The following is a 13617-nucleotide window of genomic DNA, read 5'->3' on the forward strand; positions in this document are numbered from 1 at the left end:
ACAGGTGCACACCATCATGCCTGGATAATTTTTCCTTTTTTTTTTTTTTTTGAGACGGAGTCTTGCACTGTTACCCAGTCTGGAGTGCAGTGGCACGATCTCGGTTCACTGCAAGCTCCACCTCCCAGGTTCGCGCGCATTCTCCTACCTCAGCCTCCCAAGTAGCTGGGACTACAGGCATCCAGCACCATGCCTGGCTAATTTTGTTTTTGTATTTTTAGTAGAGATGGGGTTTCACCGTGTTAGCCAGGATGGTCTTGCCTGACCTCGTGATCCACCTGCCTTGGCCCCCCAAAGTGCTGGGCTGGGTGTGAGTCACCGTGCCCGGCCAGTTTTTCTTTTTTCTTTTTTTTTGTAGAGATGGGGGTCTCACAATGTTGCCCAGGCTTGTCTCAAACTCCTGGTCTCAAGTGATCCTCCTGCCATGGCCTCCTAAAGTCCTGGGATTACAGGAATGAGCCACCATGCTCAGCCCCCTTGGTACTGTTGACATTCAGTATAAACAATTCCTGATTGTGGGGGCCGTCCTGGCCACTGCAGGGTGCTGAACAGCATCCCTGGCCTCCACCCTCTCCACGCCAATAAGACTCTTCTCCCCCGATCCCCTGCAGTTGTGACAGCCAATACAACCAGACATTAGCAGAGGGGAGAATTCTCCCCAGGTAGGACCCCTGGTCTTGGCACTGTGAGACCCCAGTAGGCTGGGGCAGACTCAGGGTGGAAAAGGCAGGTTATGCCGGGTTTGGGTCCTGGGAGACCGTCCCGGTTTCCTTTGTCCATTCCAGGCATTCAGTGATAGTTCTAGGGAGGGGAGACACGGATACCTAAACCGCTAGAGCTTGGGGAGGTTGCAGACAACCTGTTGCCCACTCCTCGACTCATCTCAGAGTCACCTGTGCAAGAGAGAGGGCTTCCTCCCGGTAGAGACTAATAAAGCTTTTAATATTTAAAAGTTTGGGCACTTAATTCTGGTGATCTGGGTTCACGGGTAACACTCCGTCCTCTGACAGCTGGCAGATGGCAGAGTCCACTGAGGCGCTGGTGATGATGATGGGAACTTTGGCCTTGAGGCTGGTCAGGGACCAGGGCAGGTGCACGGTGGTGACCAGCTCGTAGCGAGTGTGCATGATCTCACCGTCCTGCGTGCTGCTGCTCACGGACAGCAGCAACGGCAGGTTGAAGGTGCTGACAACCTTGGTGGTGTTGAAGCGGGTCACGGGGGTGTTGGCCTCCTGCCTCAGAAGCTCGCTGCTGTCCAGCCGAGACCGCCGCTCCGCACTCGGCATGAAGCCCTCGTACTGTATGTGGGCGTACAGGGCGAATACGACCGTCTTGATGCATTTGCTGGTCTGGTTGTTGATCTCTGTTGTGAAGACGACCTTCTCTCCTGGCGTGAAGGTGTTCTTTTCCATCTGGATTTGCAAGCAGACAGTGCCCTGGCGGCAGCAGTTGTAGGAGACTTTCTCCTCAGCCTCCACGATCAAGGGGTTCTAGAAGAGGAAAATGTGGGGGAACAGACAACCGTGAGGGACCAGGACCACAAAATCCACTTGCCTGCCTGATCCACCCTGGGAACTCCTCAAAGTCTGTGGGGCTGGCTGGGCACGATAGCTCACGCCTATAATCCCAACACCTTGGGAGGCCGAGGCGGGAGGATCACCAGGTCAGGAGTTCAAGACCAGCCTGACCAACATGGCGAAACTCCGTCTCTACTAAAAATACAAAAATTAGCTGAGCGTGATGGAGCATGCCTGTAATCCCAGCTACTCAGGAGGCTGAGGCAGGAGAATCTCTTGAACCTGGGAGGTGGAGGTTGCAGTGAGCCGAGATCGTGTGATTGCACTTCAGCCAGGGCTACAGAGCAAAACTCCATCTCAAAAAAAAAAAAAGCCTCTGGGGCTTTGGGGGCTCTCCTAGGAAGAGGCATTAAGATGGAATCTGGAAGCCTAGGGATTTTGCAGTCAAAAACCTGGAGTCATCTCCCATCTCCCAGCATGTTTTGTTTTTTGTTTTTTGTATTTTTTTGGAGACAGAGTCTTGCTCTGTTGCCCAGGCTGGAGTGGAGTGGCGTGATCTCGGCTCAGTGCAACCTCCGCCTCCCGGGTTCAAGCGATTCTCCTGCCTCAGCCTCCCGAGTTCACACCCAGCTAATTTTTGTATTTTTAGTAGACATGGAGTTTCGCCATGTTGGCCAGGCTGGTCATGAACTCCTGACCTCAGGTGATCTGCCCACCTCGGCCTCCCAAAGTGCTGGGATTACAGGCGTGAGCCACCATGCTTGGCCTCTCCCAGTGTGCCTGGAGCAAGGCCATATACCATTCTGAATATCAATTTCTCCTCCTCTCCTCTCTTCCTTTTTTTTTTTTTTTTTTTTTTTTTTTTGAGACAGAGTCTCGTTCTGTCTGCCCAGGCTGGAATGCAGTGGCATGGTCTTGGCTCACTGCAACCTCTGCCTCCCGGGTTCACGTGATTCTTCTGCCTCAGCCTCCTGAGTAGCTGGGATTACAGGCGCACGCCACCACACCCAGCTAATTTTTTGTGTATTTTTAGTAGAGACAGGGTTTCACTATGTTGGCCAGACTTGTCTTGAACTCCTGACCTTGTGATCCGCCCACCTCGGCCTACCAAAGTGCTGGGATTACAGGCATGAGCCACTGCATCTGGCATTTTTTTTTTTTAATGCAGGCTGGAGTGCAGTGGTGCACTCATGGCTCACTGCAGACTTGACCTCCTGGGCTCAAGTGATCCTCCTCCATCAGCCTCCCAAGTAGCAGGGACCACAGGCATGCGTGCCACCACACCCCAGCTTTTTTTTTTTGAAAGAAGGTCTCACTATGTTGTCCAGGCTAGTCTCAAACTCCTGGGCTCAAGCAGTCCTCCCACCTCAGCCTCCCAAAGTGCTGGGATTACAGGCATGAGCCACCGTGTCCGGCCTGCTTTTATTTTTAAAAAGTTGATTGCAACATAGCAAATTGTTATTTCTGATATTTTTATTCTACTTGTTGCCTGTTCTGTTCTTTTATCTTAATATAAAAAAATGGTTGCAACCTGCTAAATTGATTTTTTGTGATATTGCCTATTTAGATTCTTGCCTATTCTTTCATTTTATAAAAATATGGCCAGGCGCTCCCAGCATTTCAGGAGGCTGAGCGGGTGGATCATGAGGTCAAGAGATCGAGACCATCCTGGCCAACTTGGTGAAACCCCGTCTCTACTAAAAATACAAAAATTAGCCGGGCATGGTGACAGGTGTCTGCAATCCCAGCTACTCAGGAGGCTGAGGCAGGAGAATCGCTGGAATCTGGGAGGTGGAGGTTGAAGTTAGCTGAGATTGTGCCACTGCACTCCAGTCTGGCGAAAGAGCAAGACTCCGTCTCAAAAATAAATATATATATACAATAATAATATAATATATATAACATTATATTATTAGAATATATATAATATATTATTATATATAATATGTTATAATAATATAACATATTATATATATATTATATATATATAGCCAGGCGCAGTGGCTCACACCTGTAATCCCAGCACTTTGGGGGGCCGAGGCAGGAGGATCACCTGAGGTCGGGAATTCGAGACCAGCCTGGCCAACGTGGTGAAACCCCATCTCTACTAAAAATACAAAAGTTGGCCGGGTGTGATGGCACGCAACTGTAATCCCAGCTACTCAGGAGGCTGAGGCAGGAGAATCACTTGAACCTGGGAGACTGAGGTTGCAGTGAGGCTGAGATCCAGCCCTGCACTCCAGCCTGAGCAACAGAGTGAGACTCTGTCTCAAAAAAAAAAGAAAAGAAAAGAAAAGAAAATGCTTGTATTCCACCAAATGGATTTTTGCAACCCATGACTGGGTCGTGACCTGTGGTTTGAAAAACATTGCTGGCTGGGCATGGTGGCTCACGCCTGTAATCCCAGCACTTTGGGGAGGCCAACGGGGGAGGATCACTGGAGCCCAGAAGTTCAAGACCAGCCCGGGCAACATAGTGAGACCCTGTCTCCAAAAAAAAAAAAAAACAAAAACAAAAAGGAAGGCCGGGTGCGGTGGCTCACCCCTGTAATCCCAGCACTTTGGGAGGCCGAGGTGGGTGGATCATGAGGTCAGGAGATTGAGACCATCCTGGCTAACACGGTGAAACCCCGTCTCTACTAAAAATACAAAAATAATTAGCCAGGCTTGGTGGCGGGCGCCTGCAGTCCCAGCTACTCGGGAGGCTGAGGCAGGAGAATCGCTTGAACCCGGGAGGCAGAGCTTGCAGTGAGCCGAGATCGCGCCACTGCACTCCAGCCTGGGCGACAGAGCGAGACTCTGTCTCAAAAAAAAAAAAAAAAGAAGAAGGAGAAGGAGAAGAGGAAGAGGAAGAAGAAGAAAATCATACTGCAGGAAGTCAGGTATGTTTCCTTTTTGAGAACTCAGGCAGACCCTTGACCCCCTCTGACCTCACCTCCCACTTTTCTGCCTCTGGCTTCTCTTCAGCCTCCTCAGGAGCAGCTGGAGCTCCCCCTCCTCTCCTGAAGGTTAATTGAATCTGGTTACATTGTAAATCCCTGCAGTCTTATTCGAAAATTCGTAGCATGCGTTAGGACCCTGCAGGTGTGAAAGAACCTGCTGCCCTAACTCCAGACAAAGCTGGTATTTCTGTCCTGGTCCTGAAGGAGGTATCAGGAGGTGCCAAGAGCTACCAATGTCCCTTTCTTTCCAAATGAGCTATTACATTTTTTTTTTTAATAGCGGTACCGGTTAGGAGCGGTGGCTAACGCCTATAATCCCAGCACTTTGGGAGGCCTAGGCAGGCGGATCACCTGAAGTCAGGAGTTTAAGACAGCCTGGCCAACATGTGGAAACTCCGTCTTTACTAAAAAATACAAAAATTAGCTGGGCATGGTGGTGGGTACTTCTAATCCCAGCTACTTGGGAGGATGAGGCAGGAGAATCACTTGAACCTGGGAGGCAGAGGTTGTATTGAGCCAAGATTGCACCACTGCACTCCCGCCTGGGTGACAAAGTGAGACTCCGTCTCAAAAAAAAAAAAAAAAAAAAAAAGAAAGAAAGAAAGAAAAAGGAAAAAAAATGCCAGCCCTCTGACATTTGTTGTCCTGTCCCAATGCTCTGATGACAAATGACTCCCTGGAGACGTGAAGTGACTTTGGCCAACGTCCCTCCTCCCACCTCGACTTCCGCCTCTGCACCTGGACTCGGGAAGGGATCCAGAACGAGTCCTTCACTCAGCCAAGCGGAGGCTGCACTGCCCGTCCTTCTCCTGGACAGAGGCCACCACCTCTATTGTCTGGGAGCTCCAAGGTCAGTGCTGGAGGGCCACTGAGTGTACATGCCTCTCTCCCACCCTGAGGGTCACCCTGTGGGGCCTCTTCTTGGCTTTTCCCCAGGGTCGTGTCTCCCTCTTGACAAGTGGACATTTGGGCCATTCTCCTGTGGGGCCGTCCTGGGCACTGCAGGGTGCTGAGCAGCGTCCCTGGCCTCCACCCACTCCATGCCAGGAGCACCCCCCAAGTTGAGACAACCACAGATGTCTCCAGACATTGCCAAATGTCCCTTATGGGGATAAAACAGCCACAGTTGAAAACCACTGGCTTAGTTCCTGCCCTTGTTTCTTTTCTTAAAAAAATGTTGGCCTGGCATGGTGGCTCACGCCTGTAATCCCAGCACTTTGGGAGGCCAAGGCAGGCGGATCACCTGAGGTCGGGAGTTAGACACCAGCCTTGCCAACATGGCGAAACCCTGTCTCTACTAAAAATACAAAAATTAGCTGGGCATGGTGGTGCACGTCTGTAATCCCAGTTACTCAGGAGGCTGAGGCAGGAGAATCGCTTGAACCTGGGAGGCGGAGGTTACAGTGCGCCGAGATCATGCCTCTGCACTTCAGCCTGGTGACAGAGCGAGACTGCATCTCAAAAAAAAAAAAAAAATATATATATATATATTTACACACACACACATATACATATATATATATTATTTTATTTTAGAGACAGGGTCTCACTCTGTCGCCCAGGCTGGAGTGCAGTGGTGCAAACATGGCTCACTGCAGCCTTGACCTCCAGCTGCCCTAAGGTTTCTGACTCACCTTTTGTGAAATCTCGGGGCCTGGGAAGCTGCCAACACCCTTCCCTTCTCCCCATGGGACCTTCTCTGTCCCCTGCCCGCCCACCTTCCCTCTTCCTCCTTGGAGCTTGGAGATTGTTCCCACCTCTGCCTTTCCCCCATCGGTACCTGGAATGGGGTTTCTTTGTGGAAGGTGGAAGTTCCTTGAACCAATAAGTACATCCTCTTCTTGGCTAAAATGTGTTCCCTGCCCATGCAGGAAGCTTGTATGAAATAGAAGACATGGCCAAATTTGCTGGTGAAGGTAGAAGGAAGCCTGGGAGGTAAGTTGAAATGGAAGTCAAAGGTGTGGCTGCCTGCACTTAACCAATTATCTGAAAGCAAAACACACCGATGCCATCAGAAGGTTCTAGAATCTTTTTTCCTTCTTCTTCTTTTTTTTTTTTTTTGCTTTATTTTTATATTTATTTATTTTTGAGACACGGTCTCACTCTGTTGCCCAGTCTGGAGTATAGTGGTGTGATCTCAGCTCACAGCAACCTCTGCCTCCTAGGTTCAAGCGATTCTCCTGCCTCAGCCTCCCGAGTAGCTGCGATTACAGGCGTGCACCACCACAGCTGGCTAATTTTTATATGTTTGACAGAGATGGGGTTCTGTCATGTTGTCCATGCTGGTCTTGAACTCCTGGCCTCCGGCGATCCGCCCGTCTCGCCCTCCCAAAGTGCTGGGGTTACAGGCGTGAGCCACTGCACCTGGCCTTTTTTTGCTTGATTTATTGTTTTGGCATGGAGGCGGGTCCTGGGCTTGGCTTGTCTGTTCCTCCTGAGTTAAACTGAGCTCTATGCTTTTAGGACCTGCTGGGCCTATAAATATCAGGTCGCAGCTGGGCTGGAGTGGGATGCCCTGGGGTGGGTGACATGCCTGGAGTTGTCACCCGAAACCACTGAAGGGCTCTTGCATATCCCTGCCCTGAGCCTGAGAAAGTGGAAGTCAGGCCTTCAGGGTTCAACAAATATATCTTTTTTTTTTTTCTTTTTGTAGGGACAAAGTCTGGCTCTGTTGCTTAGGCTGCAGTGCAGTGGTGTGATCATGCTCACTGCAGCCTCCAACTCCTGACATCAAGTGATCCTCCCACCTCAGCCTCCAGAAGAGCTGGGACTACAGGCCCATGCCACCATGCCTGGCTAATTTTTAAATTTCTGGTAGAGACAGGGTCTTGCTATGGTTCCCAGGCTGGTCTTGAACTTCTGGCCACAAGCAGTCCTCCTGCCTCACTCTCCCAAAAGTGCTGGGATAATAGGCACAAACTGGCTGGGCCCAGTGGCTCACACCTGCAATCCCAGCACTTTGGGAGGCCAAGGTGGGCGGATCACCTGAGGTCAGGAGTTTGAGACCAACCTGGCCAAAATGGCGAAACCCAATCTCTACTAAAAATACAAAAATTAGCCGGGTGTGGTGGCGCACACCTGTAGTTCCAGGTACTCAGGAGGCTGAGGTGGGAGGATAGCTTGAATGTGCGAGGCGGAGGTTGCAGTGAGCCGAGATCATGCCACTGTACTCCAGCCTGGGTGACAGAGCGAGATGCCGTCTCTAAAAAATAAATAAATAAATAAACAAAGTAGTATGTGAGGCAGAGAAAACTTTCGCCCTCATAGAGCTTGACCTTCAGTGCATGGTATACAGTGGGTGCTTAATACATATTGATTGACCAACTGAGTGATGGTCTAGGAAGCAGACTCTCACACAACTGCCATTTCCATGACCTTTGTTTCGTTTTCCTTCTTGCACTTCTCAAAAATCCTCTTAGCATTTTCTATCTTCCCTGGCCCATGGCAATCCCAAAGATACTAGGGACCCTGTCTCTTTCTTTCTTTTTTGTTTTTTTGAGACAGAATCTCACTCTGTCACCCAGGCTGGAGTGCAGTGGCGTGATCCTGGCTCACTGCAACCTCCGCCTCCTAGGTTCAAGCAATTCTCCTGCCTCAGCCTCCTGAGTAGCTGGAATTACAGGTGTGCACCACCACGCCTGGCTAATTTTTGTATTTTTAGTAGAGATGGGGTTTCACCATGTTGGCCAGGCTGGTCTCGAACTCCTGACCTCAGATAATCCACCTGCCTTGGCCTCCCAAAGGGCTGGGATTACAGGCATAAGCCATTGGGTGGGCTTGACTTTTTTTTTTTTTTTTTTTTTGAGACAGGGTCTCACTTTGTCACTCAGCCTGGACCTCTTGGGCTCAAGTGATCCTCTTGCCTCAGCGCCCCAAGTAGCTGGGACTACAGGCGCGTGCCACCACGCCTGGCTAATTTTTGTATTTTTCATAGAGATGGGGTTTTGCCATGTTGGTCAGGCTGGTCTTGAACTCGTGACCTCAGGAGATCTGCCCACCCAGCCTCCCAAAGTGCTGGGACTACAGGCGTGAGCCACCGTGCCCGGCCCAGGCTGTGTTTTTTTCATCACTGCTGCATCCCCAGCACCTAGCATGGTGTTTGTGCACAGTAGGCACTCAATAAATGTTTATTAAATAAATGAAAAACCTGGAACAGGCATGGTGGCTCACACCTGTAATCCCAGCACTTTGGGAGGTGGAGGCGGGCAGATCACAAGGTCAGGAGATCGAGACCATCCTGGCAAACACGGTGAAACCCCGTCTCTAATAAACAAAATACAAAAAATTAGCTGGGCGTGGTGGCGGGTGCCTGTAGTCCCAGCTACTCGGGAGGCCAAGGCAGGAGAATGGCATGAACCCTGGGAGGCGGAGCTTGCAGTGAGCCGAGATCGCGCCACTGCACTCCAGCCTGGGCGACAGAGTGAGACTCCATCTCAAAAAAAAAAATGTTTATTAAATAAATGAAAAACCTGGGATGGGCATGGTGGTTCATGCCTGTAATCCCAGCACTTTGGGAGGCTGAGGTGGGGCAGATCACCTGAGGTCAAAAGTTTGAGACCAACCTGGCCAACATGGTGAAACCCTGTGTCTACTAAAAATACAAAAAATTAGTAGGGCATAGTGGCATGTGCCTGTAATCCCAGCTATGCAGGAGGCTGGGGTAGGAGAATTGCTTGAACCCAGGAGGTGGAGGTTGCAGTGAGCTGAGATCACGCCATGGCACTCCAGCCTGGGTGCCAGAGTAAAGACTGTCTCTTAAAAAAAGAACTAGCGGCCGGGCGCGGTGGCTCATGCCTGTAATCCCAGCACTTTGGGAGGCCGAGGCGGGTGGATCATGAGGTCAGGAGATGGAGACCATCCTGGTTAACACGGTGAAACCCCGTCTCTACTGAAAAAAAAAAAACAAACAAATTAGCCAGGCGCGGTGGCGGGCACCTGTAGTCCCAGCTACTCAGGAGGCTGAGGCAGGAGAATGGCGAGAACCTGGGAGGCGGAGGTTGCAGTGAGCCAAGATTGCACCACTGCACTCCACGCTGGGCGACAGAGGAGACTCCGTCTCCAAAAAAGTAAATAAATAAAAGAAAAGAAAACAACTAGCAACATTTTCTTTTTGAGACTGAATCTCACTCTGTTGCCCAGGCTGGAGTGCAGTGGTGCAATCTTGGCTCACTGCAACCTCCGCCTCCTGGGTTCAACCGATTGTCCCGCCTCAGCCTCCCAAGTAGCTGGCACTACAGGTGTGTGCCACCACTCCCGGCTAATTTTTGTATTTTTTAGTAGAGACAAGGTTTCACCATGTTGGCCAGGCTGGTCTTGAACTCTTGTCCTCTGGTGATCTGCCCACCTTGGCCTCCCAAAGTGCTGGGATAACAGGTGTGAGCCACCGTGCCTGGCCAGAAATAGCAATTTTTAAGCATTTACTGTATACCTGGCATTATTCTAAGCCCTTTATGTGCCATTAAATCATTAAGTCCTTAACACAATCTTATGAAATAGGACCTCTTCCTACTCCCATTTTATAGATTGGTTAACTGAGAGCCAGAGAGGTCACATAATTGCTCAGTATTAGTGTCTGGTAAGTTGACATTTGTCCCCAGGATATTTGCATGGCTGGAGTCCCTCCTATCACTCAGTTCTGTGCTTGGTTGTCCCCTCTTTGCAGAGTACTCCTCTGGTGGAACAGATCATCTCATCTAAATTTTTAAAGTCTAAAATGGCCAGGTGTGGTGGCTCATGCCTGTAATCCCAGCACTTTGGGAGGCCGAGGTGGGTGGATCACCTGAGGTCGGGAGTTCAAGACTAGCCTGACCAACATGGAGAAACCCCGTCTCTACTAAAAATACAAAATTAGCTGGGAGTGGTGGCACATGCCTGTAGTGCCAGCTACTCGGGAGGCTGAGGCGGGACAATCGGTTGAACCCAGGAGGCGGAGGTTGCAGTGAGCCAAGATTACGCCACTGCACTCCAGCCTGGGCAATGAGTGAGATTCAGTCTCAAAAAAAAAAAAAAATTGCTAGTTCTTTTTTTAAGAGAGAGTCGTTTGAACCCAGGAGGTTGCGGTGAGCCGAGATTGCGCCATTGCACTCCAGCCTGGGCAGCGAGAGCAAAACTCCGTCTCAAAAAAACAAAAACAAAAAATAAACAAAAATTAGGCAAGCATGGTGCCATGTGCCTGTGGTCCCAGCTACTCAGGAGGCTGAGGTGAGAGGATCGCTTATGCCAGAGAGGCTGGGGCTGCAGTGAGTTTTGATCACACCACTGCCCTCTAGCCTGGGCAACAGAGCGAGGCCCTGTCTCAAAAATAAATACATAAGCCAGGCCTGGTGGCTCATGCCTGTAATCCCAGTACTTTGGGAGGCCGAGGTGGGCGGATCACGAGGTCAGGAGTTCGAGACCAGCCTGGCCAACGTGGTGAAACCCTGCCTCTACTAAAAATACCAAAAATTGCTGGGCGTGGTGGCGGGTGCCTGTAATCCCAGCCACTCAGGAGGCTGAGGCAGGAGAATCGTTTGAACCTGGGAGGCGGAGCTTGCAACGAGCCGAGATGGTGCCACTTCACTCCAGCCTGGGAAGCAGGGCGAGACTGTGTCTCAAAAAATAGATAAATAAATAAATAAGATACAAATAAATAAATACAGAAATAAATTAAATTAAATTACACTTTGTTCAGCCAAGTGTTGGCCACGTGTTCTGCTTGACTGCTTAATACCTGGGAATATCCCCACAAACACATTTTGCAAAGGACATATAATTCCCCCGACAACTCAGCAGACTCTGTGACATTTGTTCAGATTTCAGATCTGACCTGGTGGAACTGGGGACTAGTTATTCCTTCTCTGGAAGGTCTCCCTAGCTTTTCTACCTCCACTATCTTTCTTTTTTTGAGAGGGAATCTCGCTCCGTCACCCAGGCTGGCGTGCTGTGGTGCGATCTCAGCTTACTGGAACCTCCCCTTCACAAGTTCAAGTGATTCTCTTGCTTCAGCCTCCCAAGTAGCTGAGATTACAGGCACATGCCAGCACGCCCAGCTAATTTTTTGGTATTTTTTGGCAGAGATGGGGTTTCGCTATATTGGCCAGGCTGGTCTCAAACTCCTGACCTCAAGTGATCCACCTACCTCGGCCTCTCAAAGTGCTGGAATTACAGGCATGAACCACTGTGCCTGGCCCACCTCCACTGTCTCTCCCCATGAATACAGGACTGCCTACTTTGTCTCCTGGGGTTTTGCTGTCAGAGTGAAACTTATCTGTAAAAGAATAAGACTTCTCAGAGGCCTCTCAAAGGCAGTTGTTGGATTGAGCATTTTCCAAGGAGACTACTTTGAACCTTCATTTTGAATATCGGGGTTCCGATCAGCTCCTTATGTCTTGTTATTTTCGCGTTTTGTGTATCTGATGGTCATTGTTCTTCATGGCTTCCCTCCTAGGGAGAAATCAGGCCACTCCCTATTTCTGATAGCCCTAGAGTTTTGTTGATTGACTCTCGGATGTGTTTATTTTCCAGACCCAGGTTCCTGTCATGGCTAGGGGTGGCTGTTGGCCTCGTCCTTACCCTCCACTGGGAATGTCTTTGTCTTATGCACGTAGTCTGCCTTGTTGTTGCAAATAACATTTCTGCTATAATCACGGGATGCCCCGGCTTCTTCACTCCATTCGACGTAACCCCTTCCCACGAGCTCCACCTTCACTATGGGGTCCACCAGGGTGCTGTTCAGGGTTAAGATCACCTGCCCTTTTATGCTGGAGCCAGCCAGGTAGATTCTATCCTCGGGCAGCACTAATTCGATCGACTTCACCACAGACATGGGGGGTTGGGGGGTAGAGAGGCATTCCTCTCCGTCCCCCATGTCCCTGAAATTCCCGGTTCCTTGGCCCTAGTGAGGTAATCCATCTATGACATCACTCAGCTCAGAGTTCCGGGAAGTGGGGACCCCAGTGGCCAGGAGGGGAGGCAAAACTGTTGTTTAGGGTGGGTGGTTGATTGGGAAACCTGTAGTCCTCACTGGTTCTTTTTCACTGGTTCTTTTTTTTTTTTTTTTGAGATGGAGTCTCACCCTGTAGCCCAGGCTGGAGTGCAGGGGCGCCATCTTGGCTCACTGCAACCTCCGCCTCATGGGTTCAAGCGATTCTCCTGCCTCAGCCTCCTGAGTAGCTGGGACCACAGGTGCATGCCAGCATGCCCAGCTAATTTTTTGGTAGAGACAGAGTTTCACTGTGTTAGCCAGGATGGTCTGGATCTCCTGACCTCGTGATCCACCCGCCTCAGCCTCCCAAAGTGCTGGGATTGCAGGCGTGAGCCACTGCACCTGGCCTTTTTCTTTTTTTGAGACAAAGTCTCATTCTGTCACCCAGGCTGGAGTGTAGTGGCGCGATCTCGGCTCACTGCCACATCTGCCTCCCGGGTTCAAGCAATTCTCCTGCTTCAGCCTCCTGAGTAGCTGGAATTACAGGCATGCACCATCACCATGCTTTGCTAATTTTTTTTTGGTATTTTTATTATTTTATTTTTATTTTTTGAGATGGTCTCACTCTGTCAGCCAGACTGGAGTGCAATGGTGTGATCTCGGCTCACTGCAACCTCTGCCTCCTGGGTTCCAGCGATTCTCCCACCTCAGCCTCCCAAGTACCTGAGATTACAGGCAAGTGCCACTGCAACTAGCTAATTTTTGTATTTTTAGTAGAGACGGGGTTTCACCATGTTGGCCAGGCTGGTCTCGAACTTGTGGCCTCACGTGATTTGCCTGCCTTGGCCTCCCAAAGTGCTGGGATTACAGTTGTGAGCCACTGTGCCCAGGTGCATACACACTCATTTTCATCTTAAAGACTCTACATTTATATTGGTCTATATTGGAAAAAACATAGAGATATGGCCAGGACCTGACATCTGGTGCGCACTGAAGTTGATCAGGGCAGTGTGTGCTTAATCTGAACATCGACACCATCAGGAAGCAGCAACTCCCTGCATGATTGACATTTCTCTTTTTTTTTGAGGTGGAGTCTCACTCTGTTGCCCAGGCTGGAGTGCAGTGGCGTGATCTCGGCTCACTGCAACCTCTGCCCCCTGGGTTCAAGCGATTCTCCTGCCTCAGCCTCCCAAATAGCTGGGATTACGGGCATGGGGGTTACAGGCACCTGCCCCCGTGCCCGGCTAATTTTTGTT

General features: G+C 50.2%; 1 protein-coding gene across 2 annotated transcripts; it reads right to left on the minus strand.

The window, feature by feature from the left end:
- Positions 1 to 921: 921 nt before the first annotated feature.
- ARRDC5 (arrestin domain containing 5) lies at positions 922 to 12399 on the minus strand. 2 transcript variants are annotated; one of them, XM_054674001.2, is made up of 4 exons: positions 12010 to 12399; positions 7537 to 7660; positions 6239 to 6386; positions 922 to 1490 (listed from the first exon to the last, which is right to left on the minus strand). In XM_054674001.2, the coding sequence occupies exons 1-4, from the start codon at positions 12302 to 12304 to the stop codon at positions 963 to 965; spliced, it is 1095 nt and encodes a 364-aa protein (XP_054529976.1). In that variant the 5' UTR covers positions 12305 to 12399; the 3' UTR covers positions 922 to 962. The 2 variants fall into 2 exon arrangements, with proteins under 2 accessions (XP_054529976.1, XP_001140793.2); XM_001140793.6 differs by lacking the exon at positions 7537 to 7660 and having other exon boundaries at positions 6239 to 6444; positions 12010 to 12392.
- Positions 12400 to 13617: the final 1218 nt, after the last annotated feature.

This window comes from Pan troglodytes, chromosome 20 (genome assembly GCF_028858775.2).
Source record: "Pan troglodytes isolate AG18354 chromosome 20, NHGRI_mPanTro3-v2.0_pri, whole genome shotgun sequence".
Taxonomy (NCBI): domain Eukaryota; kingdom Metazoa; phylum Chordata; class Mammalia; order Primates; family Hominidae; genus Pan; species Pan troglodytes.